Here is a 21,646-nt window from a genome sequence, read left to right as displayed (position 1 = left end):
AAATAATTCCTGGACCAGATCTTTCAGAGAAACATCCAACCTTGGTTTAAAAATTCTCAAGGATGAAGAATCTGCCAAGATGATTGGTAAATTATTCCAATGCTTAATTATTCTTACCATTACAAAATGTATGCCTTATTTCCAGACAGTATTTCTATAACTTCAATTTCTAGTCATTGGATCCTGTTATACCTTTGTATGCTAGCCTGAAAAGCCAATTATTAAATATTGGTTCCTTGTGTAGGTACTTACAGACTGTTATCAAGTGACCCCTTAAACATCTTTGCTAAACTACACAGATTGAGATCTTTGAGTCTGTCAGTATACGTCAGGTTCTCTAATCTTTTACTAACTCTTGTGATACTTCTCTGAACCCTCTTCAGTGTATCAACATCCATCTTTAATCATGGACACCAGAACTGGACACAGGATTCCAGCAGCAGTCACACCAGTGCCAAATATACAGGTAAAATAACATCTCTATGTCTCCTTCAGATTTCCCTGGTTATCATCGCAGGCTCTTGGCCACAAGGTCACACTGGGAGCTCATGTTTAGCTAATTACTCCTTCATGCCCCCAAATCTAGTTCACAGTCAGTGTGCTTCCCTCGATATCCCCCCACTGCATCGTCTGAGCATTGCCTACATTTTTTGTTTCCAGATGTAGATATTTAAATGGCTATATTAGAACACGTTAGTTGCTTCGACCCAGTTTGCCAATCAATCCAGATTGCTCTGAATCAGTGACCTGTTCTCTTCATTATTTACGATCCCCCAGTTTTCGTGTCATCTTTAAACTTCATCAATATTCAGTCAAGAGATGGGTTAGCATGTGTGCTTCTGACACATCTCTCCTTACACCTGTCAGATAGCATGTGTCACTTATGTTTCAGACAATGCTGGGTGCCCGCAAGAAAGTGTCTCACCAAAAGAAACAAGGGAAGTAACTGGGGTGCCGTCCTGTAGCCCAAAATACCACAACATTTCTGCTCCCCGTGCACATTCTCTTGAGTACAAAGTCATAGATCTGCATGAGAATGTCTTTTCCATTAGGGAAACTTGGCTTCTTTACAACATAGGAACTGTATCGTGGATCAGATATATGGTCCAGAGTCCTCTCTCCAATAGTGACAGCCCCAGGTGCTTCAATACAAGATGTAAGAAATCCAGCAGTGGGTTGATTCAGGGGAGTGACCTGACCATCATGAGAGTGTCACCCTAATGCCTGTCAGCTAGAGATTGGCTTGTGCCCTGAAACATGTGGGCATATAGACTTTCCAAAATATTTATTTAGCTGTAACTATTGTAACTGGATAGTCTTATGATCCATGAAAATGTCCAAACTCTTTTTGATTCTTGTTTAGCTCATGGCTAAATCAGCTACCATTTGTGGCAATGACTTCCGCAGTTTAATTAGGCATCAAGAGAAGAAAGCATTCTTTTTTTATCTGCTTTGAATTTGCCATATTTCAGTTTTATTGAACGTCCTCTTGGTCTTGTGTTAGAGAGTAGATCAAGCATGTGTTTTCTCTGTCTTCACCTGGCTTGGCTAGCTCCCTCTGAGAACTTCTCTGGACTTGATTATCACTTAAATAATTTGATGCCATCTGCAAATGTTGCCACATCACTGCTCAAGCTCTTTCTAAATTGTTAATAGCTACAAAATATTTACCATACTATTTGCTATAAAGTGTGTAACCCCCCTTGCTGTGCTTCTCTCCCTTCACAGGCACCTTGAGCATTTCTGAGCCTGATCAACATGTTAACCACCTCATGGCAGTTTTCAATCTCACTCACTCTGACCCGTCAACATTCATCCTAATTGGCATCCCTGACCTAGAAACTGCTCACATTTGGATTTCCATCCCATTCTCTATGCTGTACATAATCGGCCTGTTGGTAAATTTCATGGTTCTGTTTGTTGTAGGGAAAGAGCAGACCCTGCACAAGCCGATGTACCTGCTGCTCTGCATGCTGGCACTCACAGACATTGGCTCGTCTACCTCCATCATGCCGATGGCACTATGTATATTTTGGTTCAATTTGAAAGGCATTACTGTGGGTGGCTGCTTCACCCAGATGTTCTTCATTCACATGTTTTCCGTTATGCAGTCAGCCGTCCTCATGGCAATGGCCTTTGATCGCTATGTTGCCATATGTAACCCTCTGAGATACGCCACCGTCCTCACCAATGCACGAATAGCAAAGCTAGGGCTTGTGGGTTTGATAAGAGCTGTTCTCCTCATGCTGCCCCTGCCTCTGCTTCTGAGTAGGCAGCCATTTTGTGCCAACCACATTATCCCCCACACGTACTGTGAGCATATAGCTGTGGTGAAGATGTCATGTGGGGACACCACTGTCAACAGGACGTACGGCTTGGTGGTGGCATTTGTAGTCACTGGGTTAGATCTGACACTGGTTGTCCTGTCCTACAGTCTGATCATCAGAGCCATCCTCAGAATCTCCTCCAAGAAAGCCTATGAGAAAGCCCTGAACACCTGCACAGCCCACTTCTGTGTGATGCTGACATCTTTTACTCTCTTCTTTTTCTCTGCTCTGACACACCGGTTTGGTCAGCATGTCAGTCTCCATGTTCACATTATCTTGGCCAACCTCTTCTTCCTCCTCCCCCCCATACTCAACCCAATTATTTATGGGGTCAAAATCAAAGAGCTTCGTGACAAAGTGGTCAAATACACCTGCAGAAGGTGATCTCTTGGGGCCACTGACTTTAATCCTCTGTAACAAGGAGAGGAAAGGATATTTCCTCATTAATCAAGAGTACTCTGTCCAAGTTTGGCTGAGCGCAACGTTGTACAAATTCACAGTCTCAGAACTTCCTCACACCAAATGTCTTATCATCCCATCACCAAGCACTGCTCTCTCCATAGCTGAGTTCCCTCTCTCTGATCATAACCTGACCTCTTTCAGCCTCCCCCATCCGCACACACCTTGTCACTTGGCCTTTCCATGAATTCCAGACTACCAGAAGATTCTGCAGCTTTTTGAAGCAAGGGGCTTTGTATTAGTCCTTTGTGAATAGGGTTCTTGATCAGTTTGAGAAACTAAAGCTCTGCTTTCAGAAAGCCAAAGTCAAGGAGAAAAACTACAATGCTGAACTTTTTTTTTTCATATGTGCAGTGATCCAGGAGTAAAATGTATCTGATTTTGCTATGTCCAGTAATTCAGGAAGCCTGGAGGATAAACTAAATGTTTTAGTTGGAAAGTGATAATACAGGAAATTGAGAACATTCTTGTTGGTGAGTTGTGAAACTATGTATTTTTGAGACCGCGACTGCTGTATTAAAGTATGACCACAACTGTTGAGTCAAATTACTCACCAGATTGCATAGTTGCTTTCCAGCTGGAGCTTTCAAAACAGACACTAACTGTTCACATTGTCGAAGATGTCAAAAAAGGTGTCGAGATTTCATGTTGGAGTTTTTGAAACAGATGAAACAGATTGCCACCAAATGTCGAGGTGATTGAATTGCTTGCAGTACTACATCCTTCTACTGCGCTCAGCTTGGCATGACTTAGATTGTCTGATATCTCATTTTTGCCACTGGTTTGTGGAGACTTTGGACAGTTGAAGCAGCAGCAGTAGATTTTTGCGTTTGATTCATTGGCCTTATGTTCAGGAAAACCAGGTTGAACAGTTTGGGGTTGAAGTTCTCGAACACACGGATTCTGCTGAGGACAAAGACTTTAGTGAACTTGACTTGTTTGACTAACAAATTTATTGTAGCATGAGCTTTCGTGAGCTAAAGCTCACTTCTTCAGATGCAAGTTGATGGATTTCCACTCCATACGGCTAAATGCAGTGCCTTGCATAATGACAGGATTCAGAGTAGCAGCCGTGTTAGTCTGTATCCGCATCTGAAGAAGTGAGCTTTAGCTCACGAAAGCTCATGCTACAATAAATTTGTTAGTCTTTAAGGTGCCACAAGTACTCCTGTTTGCCTCTGATTCACTGGCCTTATGTTCAGGAAAACCAGGTTGAGCAGTTTGGGGTTGAAGTTCTCGAACACACGGATTCTGCTGAGGACAAAGACTTTAGTGAACTTGACTTGTTTGACTAACAAATTTATTGTAGCATGAGCTTTCGTGAGCTAAAGCTCACTTCTTCAGATGCAAGTTGATGGATTTCCACTCCATACGGCTAAATGCAGTGCCTTGCATAATGACAGGATTCAGAGTAGCAGCCGTGTTAGTCTGTATCCGCATCTGAAGAAGTGAGCTTTAGCTCACGAAAGCTCATGCTACAATAAATTTGTTAGTCTTTAAGGTGCCACAAGTACTCCTGTTTTTTTTGCGGATACAGACTAACACGGCTGCTACTCTGAATCTTGACTTGTTTGCTCTTTCATTACTCTCGCTACCTTTTAGCAGCACTGCAGTTGAATGATTGTTTTCTCAAATCAACTTGTTAAAAACAAAAGTGCACCAACGAAAGGAATTATTGCACTGGTCACTGCTGATCTGTAGGACCAGCAGAAGTAGTATTCTACTCCCAACAAAGACAGCGAGGATGAAATGTTACCTTTTAGAGACTAACAGTAACAAACAAATTCAACTCAAAATATGGACATTTTCTACTAGCTACCAACCCTCATTCAGGATACAAGTACCAGTATTGAGGTTTTGATTTTGAATTTCACTGTCATCTCACAGCTTTGTGGTTAATGTGGACCAACTCCTGCTGGTGATTGTAGATTTTTTTTTTTTAAATCTTATCCGTACAAAGTATCTAATGAAATCTTCCATTTCTTTCTTGATCTATAGGCTAATGTGTTAATTAAAGAAACCTCCTTCGTTTCAAGAAATACTTGGGGTTACTTTTAGGTTAGTTTTTAAGTCACTTTGGTCTATTATTGCAGTAGAAATCTGGCAACCCCAGAACCAGAGGGGCCCGGGAAGCAGCCCAGAAGGCAGAACTGGGCTGATGCCAGAGAAGCGGCACTGAGCCAGACGATCCAGGGCTGGGCTGGAGGCAGAGCAGCATTGAGGCAGAGCTGGGGAGCTGCAGCTGGAGCAGACCAGAGCTGGGAGCTGGGTTGGCAAAGACCAGCTGCGCCTATGGGGAGCCAGAGCTGAGCTACAGGGGAGAGCAGTGAGGCCAGAGCCAGGATAGTGGACGCCGGCCTTGCCACAAGTAACACGGCAGCCGAGAAGAATAAACAGCTGGGGAGAGCAAGGAGGGGCCTTGGGCAGAGGGCCCAGCACAAGGAGAAGTCACCAGACAAGCGGGCCTCAAAGGGTGGATTCAGAAGGGAGGATGTGAATCTGATGGAAGGACAGATGTTAGGGAGAAGGGTTCTGCCACCTGCAGCCCGAGAGTGTGTGGCCATTGCCAGAGCAAGTGTCGGACCCACCGTATCACCACAGCATAGCCAGCACCTGGGCAAGAGGCCTGGGAGGTGTGAGGAACAAACTGGAAACATTTTTCACATCCCAGAGACAGCTGTTTGTGGGGTTTCCCATGCTCATGGAGTGTGGTTCCATGTTTCCTTGAACATTTCTCATTTTTTTTACAATTGCTGTTTAATAATTTATATTTGGATTGAATTTAGTGTAGTGATCAGTGGGTCAGGGAAGCGTCCAGTGTGAAGAGAGTGCCCCGGGGTGGGGACACCCTAGCCCTTATCCTAAGTGACTATGATGAGACTGGGTCTTCAGCCTGCCAGGAATCCTCAGCTGTGTCTCCATTTCGACACAGGAAAGTGGAAGGGGAATCCTTGAGATGAGGTAAGCTTCTGGGTATAGGGAGTGGGAGTAGGGACTCAGACCCTTTCACTAGCCAATTCCCCTTGTTGTATTTAATAAAATCACTTTTTACTTATTAATTAATCCAGAATATGTATTAATACCTGGGGGGGAGGGGCAAACAGCTGTGCCTATCTCTCTATCAGTGTTATAGAGGGTGAACAATTTATGAGTTTATCTTGTACAAGCTTTATACAGGGTAAAACGGATTTATTTGGGGTTTGGACCCCATTGGGAGCTGGGCATCTGAGTGTTAGAGACAGGAACACTTCTTAAGATGTTTTCAGTTAAGTCTGCAGCTGTTGGGGGATGTGGTTCAGACTTGGATCTGAGTTAGCAGCAGACTAGTGTGTCTGCCTCAAACCAGGGAGGTCACTGAAGTCCCAAGCTGCCAGGGGAAACAGGCTCGGGGTAGTCTCAGCATATCAGGTGGCAGTCCCAAGGGGTTTTCTGTGATCCAACCCATCACAGGGGGTGATGAGCTGCATCCCCCATTACCCATGTCCACGCAGTGCCCATCATTGCTCCAGGCTGCAGCCAGAGCTCGGGGCAGCTGTGAAGACCCGAGCCCTGGTGAAACCCTGGGCAGCAGAGCCCACAGGTTCAGCAGGTGGCAGGACCCAGGGGTGGTGGGCCTCTGGGGCTCAGAAGACCCTGTGGGAGTGGTGGGACACTGGGAGCAGCAGAACCTGCTGGGTCCATCAGCTGGACTGGCACTGGCAGAGCCAGCGGGGACCTGGGGCCAGCCCTGGGCACGGGAACACCAGGTGCAAAACCTGGGGATGCTGCAGTATCCCCCACACTCCTACTTCCCATGCCTAAGGATATTAGTCACTGGTGAAAAGATGTGTAACTTGTGAACTCTTCATATAAATGATAAAAGTTGAAATGTATAACTTTGGGAAGTGACTAATGCCCACAGGTAAGTAAAAAACATGGAGACCTGATAGAAGGGTCAGAATTTGGGGAAAGCAAGTGGACATGGAGACATTTTTTTTTAATCCAGAAGGTGGAGAAAGCTTCCAGGGGAGAGACTATTTTAAATTTGATTTTGAAAAATAGGGAGGAACTAGTTGAGAATTTGAAAGTGTAAGGAAGCTTGGGTGAAAATGATCATGAAATGGTAAAGTTCATGACTCTAAGGAATGGTAGGAGGAAGAACAGCAAAATAAAGACAATGGATTTCAAGAAGGTAGACTTCAGCAAATTCTGGGAGTTGGTAGGCAAGATCCCATGGGAAGCAAGGCTAAGGGGAAAAACAACTGAAGACAGTTGGCAGTTTTCCAGAGACATTACCATGGGCACAAGAGCAAACTATCCCACTGCATGGGAAAGAAATAGGTAGTATGGCAAGAGACCATTCTGAAGATCTTCAATGATCTAAACATAAAAAAAAGAAAAGTCCTACAAAAAGTGGAAACTAGGTCAAATTACAAAGGACGAATATAAACAAATAACACAAATATATAGGAACAAAATTAGAAAAGCCAGGGCACAAAATGAGATCAAACAAGCTAGAGACATAAAGGGTAACAAGAAGCCATTCTACAAATATATTAGAAGCAAGAGGAAGACCAAGGACATGGTAGACCCGTTACTCAACGAGGAGGGAAATCAATAACAGAAAATGTGGACATTGCAGAGATGCTTACTGACTTGTTTTGGTTTTCACCAAGAATGGTGGTGGTGATTGGATGTCTAACATAGTGAATTCCAGTGGAAAATGATGTAGGATCAGAGGCTAAAATAGGGAAAGAACAAATTTAAAATTACTTAGACAAATTAGTTGTCTTCAAGTCACCATGGCCTAATAAAACACATCCTAGAATATTTAAGCAACTGATTGAGGAGATATCTGGACATTAGCAATTATCTTTGAAAAGTCATGGAAGACAGGAGAGATTCAGGAAGACTGGAAAGAGGCAAATATAAATATAAAAAGGGAAATAAGGGCAACTCGGGGAATTACAGACCAGTCAGCTTAATTTCTGTACCCTGAAAGATAATGAAGCAAATAATTAAGGAATCCATTTGCAAACATCTGAAAGATAATAAGGCGATAAGTAATAGCATGGATTTGTCAAGAACAAACCATGTCAAATCAAATCAATGTCAATAGCTTCCTTTGACAGGTGAACAAGCCTTGTGAATGGGGGGAAGTGGTAGATGTGGTATATCTTAACTTAAGTAAAGCTTTTGACACTGTCTCGCATGACCTTCTCGTAAACAAATTAGGGAAATAAAACCTAGATGGCGCTACTATAAGGTGGTTGCACAACTGTTGGAAAGCAGTTTCCAGAGAGTAGTTATCAATGGTTCACAGTGATGCTGGAAGGGTCCTACAGGGATCACTTCTGGGTCCAGTTCTGTTCAATATCTTCATCAGTGATTTAGATAATGGCATAGAGCAGGGTTCCCCAACGCGGTGCCCGTGGGCGCCATGGCGCCCGCCGGGGCATCTAAGTGTGCCCGAGTACTTGCCGGTGGACGAACATCCGCTGAAATGCTGCCAACAAGCTGTGTCATCCAGAGACATCACCAACAAAATGCCGTCAATTTTCAGTGGCATATCGGTGATGACACTGCTTGTTGGCAGCATTTCAGTGTGATATGGAAAATATCCCCCCACCCCGCTTATAGGCTCAGAATTTTGAGCGTACCTTAACCCCCACCTTGCCTCGCAGGCCCAAGGCCTGTAGCTAGAACAATTGCTATGTAAGAGCAAAGGTTGGAACTTCTGCAAAACTTGTTTATCTGTACAAGGGGCACCGGGGGGGGGGGAGACCAGAGAAAGGGGAACTGAGGGAAGGAACAAAGAGGGCCCATATGTGCCAGCTCAGTCAGAATGCGACAAGAGCCTTATCCAATGCAACTGCAAAGGAGGGGTCTTAAAACAGGCAGACCACCAACGTAACTGCCAAAGCAGGAAAAACCTAATATGGAAAATATTAGGATAGCTTGCTTGTTTTGCACACGTTAATTCCAAATAAGGCAAAATATATTGAGTGATATTTTGTGGTTTTAGCCTTTATAAGCTTGATGAAATTTGTAATTGGGAGGGGCAGCTAACCCTTGTATGGGTACATGCTGTTTCTCCCTGCATATATGCTTGTATGAAAAATAAAGGTGCCTCAGGCTGTCTGATCTAAAATCAACTGTGTGGTGAATTTTCCACAACAAGCGGCAACGCCTATTGATGTTGCCGATTATCGGTGGAATTTCGGTGGATGCTCATCCGCCGCCACGGTCCTCCGTGGCTTGTCGTCTAGCGCCCGCCAGATGAAAAAGGTTGGGGACGACTGGCACAGAGAGTACACTTTTGAAATTTGTGGACAATACCAACCTGTGAGGGGTTGCAAATGCTTTGCAGGATAGGATTAAAATTCAAAATAATCTGGACAACCTGGAGAAATCATCTGAAATAAATAGGATGAAATTCGATAAGGACAAATGCAAAGTACTCCATTTAGGAAGGAACAATCAGTTGCACACATACAAAATGGAAAATGACTGTCTAGGAAGGAGTACTGCAGAAAGGGATCTGTGGGACAAGCTAAATATGAGTCAACAATGTAACACTGCTGCCAAAAACAAGGGAACATCCTTCTGGGATGCATTAGCAAGAGTGTTGTAAGCAAGACATGAGAAGTAATTCTTCCACTCTACTCCATGTTGATTAGACCTCAACCAGATTACTGTGCTCAGTTGTGGCTGCCACATTTCAGGAAAGATGTGGACAAAGGTCTAGAAAACATGACCTATGAGGGAAGATTGAAAGAACTGGGTTTGTGCAGTCTGGAAAAGAGAAGACTGAGAGGGGACATGATAACAGTTTTTATGTACCTCAAAGGTTGTTACAAGGAGGAAGGAGAAAAATTATTCTCCTTACCCTCTGATGATAGGACAAGAAGCAATGGGCTTAAATTGCAGCAAAGGAGGTTTAGGTTAGACATTAGGAAAAACTTGGGAGTCCAGTGGGAGCGGCGATTGGCCAAACCTCCGGATGGGGCAGGTAAACAAACCGGCCAGGCCCACCAGGGGCTTTACCTGAACAAGTGGCAGCCCTAATTTGAGAACCACTGTTCTAGATAGTGCTGGTCCTGCCATGAGTGCAAGAGACTGGACTTGATGGCCTCTCAAGGTCACTTCTAGTCCTATGATTCTAAGGAATCCTTCAGGACTGTGAAATTTCAGGACTACTAACTGCCATCTATAACCTATCATTTAAATCAGCTTCTGTACCAAATGACTGGAGGATAGCTCAGGTCACATCAATTTTTAAAATGGGCTCCAGAGGTGATCCCAGCAATTACAGTCCAGTAAGCTTGACTTCAGTCATGGGCAAACTTGTTGAAACTGAAGTAAAGAAAAAAATTTCAGACACATAGATGAACATAATTTGTTGGGGAAGAGTCAACATGGTTTTTATAAAGGGAAATCACGCCTCACCAATCTACTAGAATTATTTGATGGGGTCAACAAGCATGTGGACAAGGGGAATCCAGATGATTTTGCATACTTAGATTTTCAGAAAGCCTTTGACAAGGTCCCTCACCAAAGGCTCTTAAGCAAAGGGATAAGAGGGAAGGTTCTCTCATGGATTGGTAACTGGTTTAAAGGTAGGAAACAAAGGGTTGGAATAAATGGTTAGTTTTCAGAATGGAAAGAGGTAAATTGTGGTGTCCACCAGGCGTCTTTACTGGGCCCAGTTCTATTTAACATATTCATAAATTATCTGGAAAAAGGAGTAAACAGTGAGGTGGCAAAATTTGCAGAAGACACAAAACTATTCAAGGTAGGTAAGCCCCAAGGCAGCCTGCAAACAGCTACAAAAGGATCTCTTAAAACTGGATGACTAGGCAGCAAAATGGCAGATGAAATTCAATGTTGATAAATGCAAAGTAATGTACATTGGAAAATATAATTCGAATTATACTTATAAAATGATGGGATCTAAATTAGCTGTTGCTACTCAAGAAGCAGCAAAGAATCCTGTGGCACCTTATAGACTAACAGACGTTTTGCAGCATGAGCTTTCGTGGGTGAATACCCACTTCTTCAGATGCAAGACACCCACGAAAGCTCATGCTGCAAAACGTCTGTTAGTCTATAAGGTGCCACAGGATTCTTTGCTGCTTCTACAGAACCAGACTAACACGGCTACCCCTCTGATACTACTCAAGAAAGAGATCTTGGAGTCATTGTGGATAGTTATCTGAAAAACATCCACTCAATGTGCAGCGGCTGTCAAAGAAGTGAACAGAATGTTGGGAATCATTAAGAAAGGGACAGATAATAAGACAGAAAATATCATATTATCTCTGTCTAAATCTCTGGTACTCCCACATCTTGTATACTGCGTGCAGATGTGGTTGCTCCATCTCCAAAAATATATATATATTGGAATTCGAAAAGGTTCAGAAAAGGGCAAGAAAAATATTAGGGGCATGCAACATGAGGAATGTATGAGGAAACATTAATAAGACTGGGACTTTTCAGCTTGAAAAAGAGATGACTTAGGGGGGATATAATAGAGGTCTATAAAACCATGATTGGTGGGGAGAAAGTAAAGTGTTATTTATTCCTTGTCATAACACAAGAACTAGAGGCCAACAAATGAAATTAATAGGCAGTAGGTTAAAAACAAATAAAAGTAAGTATTTTTTTCACACAACACACTGTCAGCCTGTGGAATTCCTTGCCAGAGGATGTTGTGAAGGCCAAGACTATAACAGGGTTTAAAAAGAACTAGATAAATTCATGGAGGACAGGTCCATCAATGGCTATTAGCCAGGATGGGCAGGTATGTTGTTTCTAGACTCTGTTTGCCAGAACAGGGGAGAGGGATAGCTCAGTGGTTTGAGCATTGGCCTGCTAAACCCAAGGTTGTGAGTTCAATCCTTGAGGGGGCCACTTAGGGATCTGGGGCAAAAAAAAAATTGGTCCTGCTAGTGTAGGCAGGGGGCTGGACTCAATGACCTTTCAAGGTCCCTTCCAGTTCTAGGAGATTGGCATATTACTAGAATCTGGGAATAGGTGACAGAGGATGGATCACTTGTTCATTTCCTCTGGGGCACCTGGCATTGGCCACTGTCAGAAAACAGGATACTGGGCTAGATGGACCTTTGGTCTGACCTAGTATGGCCATTTTTATGTTCTTAATACTGAGAGAGGACATAATAACTGTTTTCAAGTACATAAAAGCTTGTTACAAGGAGAAGGGAGAAAAATTATTCTCTTTAACCTCTTAGGACAGGACAAGAAGTAATGGGCTTCAATTGCAGCAAGGGAGGTTTAGGTTGGACATTAGGAAAATCACCTAACTGTCAGGGTAGTTAAGCACTGGAATAAATTTCCTAGGGAGGTTGTAGATTCTCCATCATTGGAGATTTTTCAGAGCAGGTTAGACAAATACCTGTCAGAGATGGTCTAGATAATATGTAGTTCTGCCATGAGTGCAGGGAACTGTGTTAGATGACTTCTCAAGGTCCCTTCTAGTTTTATGATTCCATAATAGTATGCATGATATTTGGGCTCAATAAAGCACAGACATCTCCAGGTCTGTCAGTCTGGCACCTTTCACAAGAACTAACTTCTCTTTGAGAAAAAAAAATGCCCACTCAAATCCTGACCGAGTGATTGGTCTCTCCTCTCACTCACATAGTTACACCATTTAAACCAGCTCTGAGATGGATGATTGCTAAATATTCCAAAATATTTTGTGAATTGGGTTACCCCTTCTTCCTGGAAGCTGCACCAGTGAAAAACTGAGTCGGTGCAGAAATACTTCAAATCATTTATCTTTTAAGTATTTTCCATTTGTGCTGGTCGAGCTAAAACATGTAACAGTGAGATCCACAGTGATTCCCAGTTGATTAACTCATCCTCAAGAGCTTTTACCAGGTGCACTATAAATGTCTCCACACTGCGTGCCTGACAGAACGAGGGAATGTTTCTGCACAGAGCGTTCAAGCTCTGCTTCCTCAGGAGTAGACGATGAACCCTCTCCAGCTTCTATTTTAGTGGCTTGGTAAGTGCGCTGTTCATATTGCATCGATTTCAGTTATATTAATAGCAGTCTCAAATGGTCTCAACTGCTTGAAACGTTTAATCTTTAACCAATGAGAGCTGCACATTTTAATGATCAGCATCATTATTTGTTATTTTATTCAGGACCCAACCCCCCTAGGAAGATAGACCCCTGCCTTCTGGCACCTGCAATCTAAGGCGCAAACAGTGGTGCAAACATTACCTTTGTAGGCTGGAATTGTCATGAGTGAGGAACCCAAACCCCAGTGAAAGTGAGCTTATGTTTTTAACACTCTGTGGCACTTTTCCATGAGTGCCATTGGCTTTCCTGCAGCTGTGTATGGTGACAAGGAACGTAGGAATGGCCATACCACGTCCAAACAGTGGTCTATCTATACCCATAACCTGACTGACAGTGACTAGCACCAGACACTTAACAGGAAGACATGCAAGTAACCCCGGATTGGCAAATACTGAATAATCTGACTATAGTTTCTAGCCTATGGGAGACTGTGCTGTGACCTCTGAAAGAGAGACATACACTCCCTTTGCTTCCTACAGCTTCCAGAGGCATGGCACTTGCTTGGCATATAATACCTCCCAGAGTATCTGCTGGGATATCCTAAGTGGGATAATCAAGCTCTTTATCTTTGTTCCATCAGAACTTAATCTCAATGCGGGTTTTGCCTGGGTAAGGGATAGTTTGGCCAGTTGATGACCCTAGGAGTATGCACACACCTGAGGATAGGGTTTTTTCAGAGTAAACAGGTGCACATGGCAAAATTCCAGGTTGAGGAATGTAAGTGGTGCATAGGTCATGTGTTGGCTCTCTGCACAGGGGTGGATTTCACCCAACGTGAGCAAAGGGGGCATCTTGAATGAAGACAGCACATGGGCGACATTCACAGTTTTCAGTGGCTCCCTTCCCCTCCAACAATAACATCGTGTACACAGGCTGGTGTTTATAGCTAAAACACAGCAGAGCTGGGTTTTGTTCCCTGTTCTGCCACAGCCTCCCTTGGGTCACTCTCAGTCATAACTGAGTAGTTTGTACAAATGCTTCTCAGCCCATGCACCTTTCACAATGCGCATAATTGTTTTCCTCTCAGAAGATTTTAAAATAGCTAAACCATTTACTTTTTTAAGATGGATCCAAGCTAAAGAGTTGAGATATGGATCCAGACTACAATCTTGTTCCAGAGTGCAGGGGTGTTCTGATCCATTGTTTTGGTTCTGGTCAACTCTGCTTTTCTTATGTTCCATTTAACAATTTGAGTTCATACAACTCTTCATATTCTTCAACTCTTCCAGTCTAGTGAAGGGGCACTCAGCTGAGAGCCAGGAGACCTGAGTTCTGTCACTGATCTCCTGCGTGGCCTTGCACAAGTTCCTTACCTGTTCTGTGCTTTAGTTTCTCCCTCAGTTAAATGAGGATCTACATCCTCCTTCCCATGTGAGTCAATGGGCTTTGAATCAGACCCATGGACACTTGTGCTCTTTTGTAAATCACTTTGAGATTTATGAATGCAAAGCTCTATGTAAGCACGGGATATTATTAGTAATGGAGTTTTATAACTGATCTGGAGATCGGTGAGTACCACGAGGGTTTTTAATCAAGGTACTGACTCCAACCTCTCTGTAGAGCAGTGGCAGGAAGAGCCAGATTTTCTGTCATGGTCTCACATATTTTTTAAAATGTTGTTTTTAATTGTAGGTAATGTGGTATTTTAAACTAACCAGAACTGCCCCCTCACCCCTATACATCATGCCAACCTGCAACAAAACCGACATCAGTCCTGCAATGTTCCTCCTGGCAGGAATTCCAGGGCTGGAAGCTGATGGCCCCTGGATCTCCATCCCTTTCTCTTCCCTGTACCTCATTGCAATTTTAGGAAATAGTCTGATTCTGTTTGTGATCAAGACACAGCAGAATCTCCATCAGCCCATGTACTTGTTCCTTTCTATGTTGTCTGCCACCGACCTTGGTTTATCTGTTTCCACCTTGCCAACAATGCTCAGCGTCTTCATGTTTAACACCAGAGAAATTGGCATTGATGTCTGCCTGACCCAGGTTTTCTTTATTCACACTTTTTCCGTCATGGAATCCTCTGTACTATTAGCCATGGCATTTGACCGCTTTGTTGCAATACGCCACCCGCTGAAATACGCTTCGACTTTAACCAGTGCTAGGATAAGAAACATAGGGCTGGCAATAATAATCAGGGGTAGTGGTCTGCATATCCCAGCTGTCATTCTTCTCAAGAGGTTGCCCTACAGCAAGATCCAACCTCTCTCTTATTCATATTGTTTGCATCCAGATGTTATGAAGATAACCTGTGCAGATACTACGCCCAGCAGCTTCTATGGTTTGTTTATTGTCCTTTCTTCTCTTGGATTAGACTCAGTGCTCATAATTTTGTCTTACATCATGATCTTTAAGACTGTGCAGAGTATCACATCCTGGCAAGAGCGTCTCAAGGCTTTGAACACCTGTGTCTCCCACATCTGTGCCACCCTGCTTTTCTACACCCCGCTGATCAGTTTGTCTATGATTCACAGGTTCAAGACAAAGGCTCTTCCTCAGAGTCAAATTCTTCTGTCTTATCTCCACCTCCTCCTCCCCCCGGTGATCAATCCCATTGTATACAGCATAAAAACCAAGGAGCTTCGTAAACGGATCATGAAGATCTTTCAAAACTATTCCACTAACAGGCTCCAGTGGGGCACTGAGTTGGTTCTGTCACGCTGAGCCAGTGACGGTTAAGCAACCAGCAGGCTGATTGAACTAAAAGCAACCTTTAAGGACATATTAGAAAAGTATTGAAATGGTAAACAGGGATATTCCTTGTAGATATTTAGCAAAGCCATGGTAAGTAGACTAGAATTCTTGAAATGTAGTCCTGTATTGTTAGAGAATCAGAAGTAGATACTAATCTTATTCATCTTGGTTAACTATATCTTATTAGAAGTTCAGCGATGTGAATTAATTAGCTTGCAGATGCTAAATTTCAGTTCCTGTCTTTAATGTTACATTACTATACCCTATTGATTCACAGATGAAAAGGGGACATTAACATTTAAATGAAACTTGTAGTGTAGTAATATCATTGTCTTTATTTCTTTTTGAAGTTTGTAGTAAACTACCTCAGAAACGTTTGAATGGTTAATTGCCTTATGCTAATCAATGCAACTAGTTATTGGTGTATGCCTAGGAAATAGAGATTTACTTCAAAGCAACCAAGGACGTTACCTGTTCTTCATCCAAGGAATGCCTGTAGTGATTATTTACAGACAAGAGGCTAATCAGCTGAACTTCAGTTATAAAGGGATTTGGGGGCCTCATCCTTACTATCTCAGATCTGCTTAAACTTTGTCAGGGGAAGTTCAAGTCACACGACTGAGGAATTCTGGATTAGCCCTGAAATTCTTATGGAAGAACTTGAACTAATGCTGCACATGGACTGCCTACTGGACTATGACTTTTTCCATGAATTCCAGAAGGATTTCTACAAATCAGCTGCCCCATCATGTCTGCTATGAAACTGACCTAAGAACTTGATTCATATCTGTATGTATAATGATTTTATACCACAATAACTCTCTTTCGTTTCCTTTTAAATAAATACATTAGTTAATAAGAATTGGCTGTAAGTGTGTATTTGGGTAAGATCTGAAATATTCATTTACCTGGTGTGTAATGTGTCCAATTTCTTGATAGCAGTAGAACTTCTCTTGGGAACGGTAGAACTTTATAGATGGTGGATAAGATTTTAAATAACCCTCAATATATAGACTTGGTTGTCTGGGTGGGAGCCAAAGTCTGGATTGCTTAAAGGGAACTGTATTTTGGCTTCTTGGTAATCAGTAAAGTATTATAGATGCTGTTTTTTTTACTGGTTCAGTGAATCTAAGTATAAGAATAAGCCACCAGTTTTGGAGATTGTCTACCCTATTCCTTACAGTTTTCTCTGATTGAGTATTCTCAGTATAGCCCCTCCAGCAACTCTGGTTACAGAGTCCCTGTCTGGGTTCCCTCCCCACTCTGAACTGTGGGGTATAGATGTGGCGACCCGCATGAAAGCCCCCCTAAGTTTGTATTCCACTAGTTTAGGTTAAATCTTCCCCAAGGTACAATTATTTTCCTTGTCCTTGGACGGTATTGCTGCCACCACCAAGTGATTTAGACAAAATTTCAGGAAAAGGGTCACTTGGAGTCCCTGTTCCCCAAAAATATTCCCTCAAGCCCCTTCACCCCCTTTCCTGGAGAGGCCTGAGAATAATGTGAGTACCGACCAGACCTTTGTCTCTAGGACACTGAAAATCAATCGGGTTCTTAAAAGAAGAACTTTACTTAAAGAAAAAAGAATCACACCTGCAAAAATCAGGATGGAAGGTAACTTTACAGGGTAAAGCTCAGCTTTAAAGTTACAAAAAAAAGTAATAAAACTCCCTCTTAGCATAAGGAAAATTCACAAGCTAAAACAAAAGATAATCTAACACATTTCCTTGCCCTTACTTACAATTTTTGTAATCTTAGATGCTCATTTCAGATATGTTTTCAGGATATGTTTTTACTGCCCGGTCTCTCTCTCCACCCAGAGAGGGAACAACAAAGAGAGCACAAACAAAACCTCCCCGCCAAGATTTGAAAGTATCTTATTTCTTTACTGGTCCTTTTGGTCAGGTGCCAACCAGGTTATTTGAGCTTCTTAACCCCTTACAGGTAAGGATTCAGTACAGCTGCTCAGAAAGGATTTTATGCTACCCTTAGCTCTTTGTTTATGACACTCCCAAAAGGAAAGATTGTAGTGTTCACCCCACAAAATTCCAGTCAGCAAAACTTATGCCCTTAGAGCTTCTCTTTCATGAATAAGATATCTTGTTTCGTACAGGAACTTGGGGAATGCATATAAGGAAGACAGAGTTTTAAGGGAGAAAGATTACATGCATTCATTCCTAAACTAACAGGAGGTTGACTTGTAAATTCTCTAGAAACTCATTCTGCACTCAGAGAATAAGTGTTGGCTGAGATTACACTGTGTTTTTCATACATACAGAAGTTGTATCCCTGTTCTAAGGGCAAAACTTGACTAATCTTTAACTATGGCTTTGCTACTGATGCCTCCATAATAAAATGTAATTTTTCGGCATTGTTACCTTGCTCTTTATTGTAAATAATTGTTATTAATATTTACTTATTTCTTGAAATCCTTCCTTAATATGCCATTCTTTAATAAAATTTGCATACCATGAAGCCTTCTGTTAAACTGTTCCCCAACATCTGCCATATGCATCTTTATAAATTATAAAGCTAGAAGGGACATAATGATCTAATCTAACTTCGTGTATAATAGATCATTGAATTACACCTAGCAATTCCTGCCTCAAGCCCAATAACGTGTCGTTGAAATATAAGATTTGTTGGAAAGACCCACTCAGGTCACCACTGTTGTATATGTCCATTGCAGTGTTTTTTTCTAGCCTTTCCCGGTCACCCAGAGAATCTCAGATCTGTATTTTGTCTCCATTGACAGCCCATTCCTGCCAGGCGAAGTGAGTACCTAGTTCCAAACACTTCTCAGGCAGAGTGAACCCTTTTGTTTGTTTGGAAACCAATCTACACGTGCATTTGTTAGCCAAAAGGATTTGGTGAACGATTGGTCATATAAGCCCACATGGCATAGCTTCTAATCATTGATTGGTTAACTATCAAAATGACCAATAATGCCCCTCGCTCTCTCCTGAACGTGCAGATTAGGCCCATGTATTTTGCAGTTTGGGTGCCTGTCTAGGAACGAGACCTATCTCCCAGGTCTGGAGGCCGTGGGCCAGGTACCCAGCCTTGTTCCAGATCCTTTGCAGCAGAGGGGGCATTTGAGTTCTAAGGCTGAATTCGAAATCTTCCAACTTTTAAACAGAGGGGGCTCCAGCTGAAGTGCTTCTGCCTGTCACAAGGAGATTATCGCCTGGGGAGAAAGAGAAAGAGAGATGATCTCGCAGATACCAGGTCCTATGTAGGTCAATACCAATAACTTACATTCCACCCAAAAGATGATGGGCAGCTAGAGCAGATCTCAATCACTGATATTAGTTGCTCAATACCATATATGCTGCTTAGCAAACAGGTCACTGCATTGTTGTGATGGGTTCCCTGGGGTGCAAACTCAGACTGGGGTACCACTGAGCCCTTAAACCTCTTCAGGTGCTGCACTTACACAGCCACCCACAAGCAGGGACACACCCAGCTGAGTTACATGAATGCTTTCGTCAGCTACTTATGAGCCAAAATTAGAGAGACTCCAGCCAATTCCCCCAGTTCCCCAGCCTAGGACCTCAGAGATGTACATCTTGCTGTGGTCAGAAGCCTGACCATTTTAAATTTATTATTTACTCTGCCTATCTCTCAATATGGAGAGGACATGCACCAGCTCTTGTTCCTGAGCTGATTTCCCCAAGCTTTTCATGCAAAATACACTGGCTTAGATAAAATATAAAACAGATATATTAACTACAAAAAGATAGATTTTAAGTGATTATAAGTAGTAACTGTACAGACAGATCAAAGTGGATTACGTAAGAAATACAAGTAAAAACATAATCTGAGTTCTATAAACTAGACAAGATTTGAATCAAGCAGTGTCTAACCCTGATAAATAATACAAGCAGATCACGGATCTTCCACGATCAGGCTGGGACCAACTCCTCAATTCAGTCTTTTTTCTTGGGACACGTTTCCAGGTGTTGAATTGTGAGGGGAGTGAGGGCCAAGGGATGATTTCACTATCCACATTGATGGACCTATCCTCTCTGAATTTATCTAGTTCTTTTTTTGAACCCTGTTACAGTTTTGTCCTTCACAATATCCTCTGGCAAGGAGTTCCACAGGTTGATTGTGTGCTGTGTGTAAAAATACTTCCTTTTATTTGTTTTAAACCTGCTGCCTATTAGTTTCAGTTGGTTAGCCCTAGTTCAAGTGTTACAAGAAGGAGTAAATAACACTTCCTTATTTACTTTCTCCACACTAGTCATGATTTTATAGACCTCTATATATCCCCCCTTAGCTATATCTTTAGCAAGCTGAAAAGTCCCAGATGTGGTAACAGTTTTAAGAACATAAGAACATAAGAGCGGCTGTACCAGGTCAGACCAAAGGTCCATCTAGCCCAGTATCTGTCTACCGACAGTGGCCAATGCCAGGTGCCCCAGAGGGAGTGAACCTAACAGGCAATGATCAAGTGATCTCTCTCCTGCCATCCATCTCCATCCTCTGACGAACAGAGGCTAGGGACACCATTCTTACCCATCCTGGCTAATAGCCATTAATGGACTTAGCCACCATTAATTTATCCAGTTCCCTTTTAAACATTGTTATAGTCCTAGCCTTCACAACCTCCTCAGGTAAGGAGTTCCACAAGTTGACTGTGCGCTGCGTGAAGAAGAACTTCCTTTTATTTGTTTTAAACCTTCTGCCTATTAATTTCATTTGGTGACCCCTAGTTCTTGTATTATGGGAATAAGTAAATAACTTTTCCTTATCCACTTTCTCAACATCACTCATGATTTTATAGACCTCTATCATATCTCTCGTTAGTCTCCTCTTTTCCAAGATGAAGAGACCTAGCCTCTTTAATCTTTCCTCATATGAGACCCTCTCCAAACCCATCATCATTTTAGTTGCCCTTTTCTGAACCTTTTCTAGTGCTAGAATATCTTTTTTGAGGTGAGGAGACCACATCTGTACACAGTATTCAAGATGTGGGCGTACCATGGATTTATATAAGGGCAATAATATATTCTCAGTCTTATTCTCTATCCCCTTTTTAATGATTCCTAACATCCTGTTTGCTTTTTTGACCGCCTCTGCACACTGCGTGGACATCTTCAGAGAACTATCCACGATGACTCCAAGATTTTTTTCCTGACTCGTTGTAGCTAAATTAGCCCCCATCATATTGTATGTATAGTTGGGGTTATTTTTTCCAATGTGCATTACTTTACATTTATCCACATTAAATTTCATTTTCCATTTTGTTGCCCAATCACTTAGTTTTGTGAGATCTTTTTGAAGTTCTTCACAATCTGCTTTGGTCTTAACTATCTTGAGTAGTTTAGTATCATCTGCAAACTTTGCCACCTCACTGTTTACCCCTTTCTCCAGATAATTTATGAATACATGGAATAGGATTGGTCCTAGGACTGACCCTTGGGGAACACCACCAGTTACCCCTCTCCATTCTGAGAATTTACCATGAATTCCTACCCTTTGTTCCCTGTCTTTTAACCAGTTCTCAATCCATGAAAGGACCTTCCCTTTTATCCCATGACAGCTTAATTTACGTAAGAGCTTTTGTTGAGGGACCTTGTCAAAGGCTTTCTGGAAATCTAAGTACACTATGTCCACCAGATCCCCCTTGGCCACATGTTTGTTGACCCATTCAAAGAACTCTAATAGATTAGTTAAGACACGATTTCCCTTTACAGAAACCATGTTGACTGTTGCTCAACTGTTTATGTTTTTCTATGTGTCTGGCAATTTTATTCTTAACTATTGTTTCGACTAATTTGCCTAGTACCGACGTTAGACTTACCGGTCTGTAATTGCCGGGATCACCCCTAGAGCCCTTTTTAAATATTGGTGTTACATTATCTAACTTCCAGTCATTGGGTACCGAAGCCGAATTAAAGGACAGGTTACAAACCTTAGTTAATAGTTCCGCAACTTCACATTTGAGTTCTTTCAGAACTCTTGAGTGAATGCCATCGGGTCCCGGTGACTTGTTAATGTTGTTCAAGTACATAAACAGCTGTTACAAGAAGGAGGGTGATTTTTTCTCTCTCTTTAACCTCTGAGA

General features: G+C 42.4%; 3 protein-coding genes across 3 annotated transcripts in view; all 3 read left to right on the top strand.

The window, feature by feature from the left end:
• The first annotated feature begins 408 nt into the window (after window positions 1-408).
• The window catches only part of LOC123362156 (olfactory receptor 51G2-like), a 34,694-nt gene continuing 13,456 nt past the window's right edge, over window positions 409-21,646 (top strand). The window contains exon 1 of the mRNA XM_045002508.1: window positions 409-466. The gene's annotated coding sequence lies outside the window, so the exon portion shown is untranslated. The remainder of the gene's footprint in view (window positions 467-21,646) is intronic.
• Window positions 1,773-2,711, top strand: LOC123374388 (putative olfactory receptor 52P1). The gene has a single exon (XM_045024315.1). The coding sequence runs from the start codon at window positions 1,773-1,775 to the stop codon at window positions 2,709-2,711; it is 939 nt and encodes a 312-aa protein (XP_044880250.1).
• Window positions 14,560-15,543, top strand: LOC123362165 (olfactory receptor 51G2-like). Its single transcript, XM_045002518.1, has one exon. It carries the CDS (start codon window positions 14,560-14,562, stop codon window positions 15,541-15,543), a length of 984 nt encoding a protein of 327 aa, XP_044858453.1.

This window comes from Mauremys mutica, chromosome 1, assembly GCF_020497125.1.
Source record: "Mauremys mutica isolate MM-2020 ecotype Southern chromosome 1, ASM2049712v1, whole genome shotgun sequence".
NCBI classification, from domain to species: domain Eukaryota; kingdom Metazoa; phylum Chordata; order Testudines; family Geoemydidae; genus Mauremys; species Mauremys mutica.
Note: the sequence above shows the minus strand (reverse complement) of the source record. Positions and strands in the feature narration are given on the sequence as shown.

Excerpts from the sequence above, each read along its gene's own strand:
- LOC123362165 (XM_045002518.1), top strand. The coding sequence starts at position 14,560 with ATGCCAACCTGCAACAAAACCGACATCAGTCCTGCAATGTTCCTCCTG.
- LOC123374388 (XM_045024315.1), top strand. The coding sequence starts at position 1,773 with ATGGCAGTTTTCAATCTCACTCACTCTGACCCGTCAACATTCATCCTA.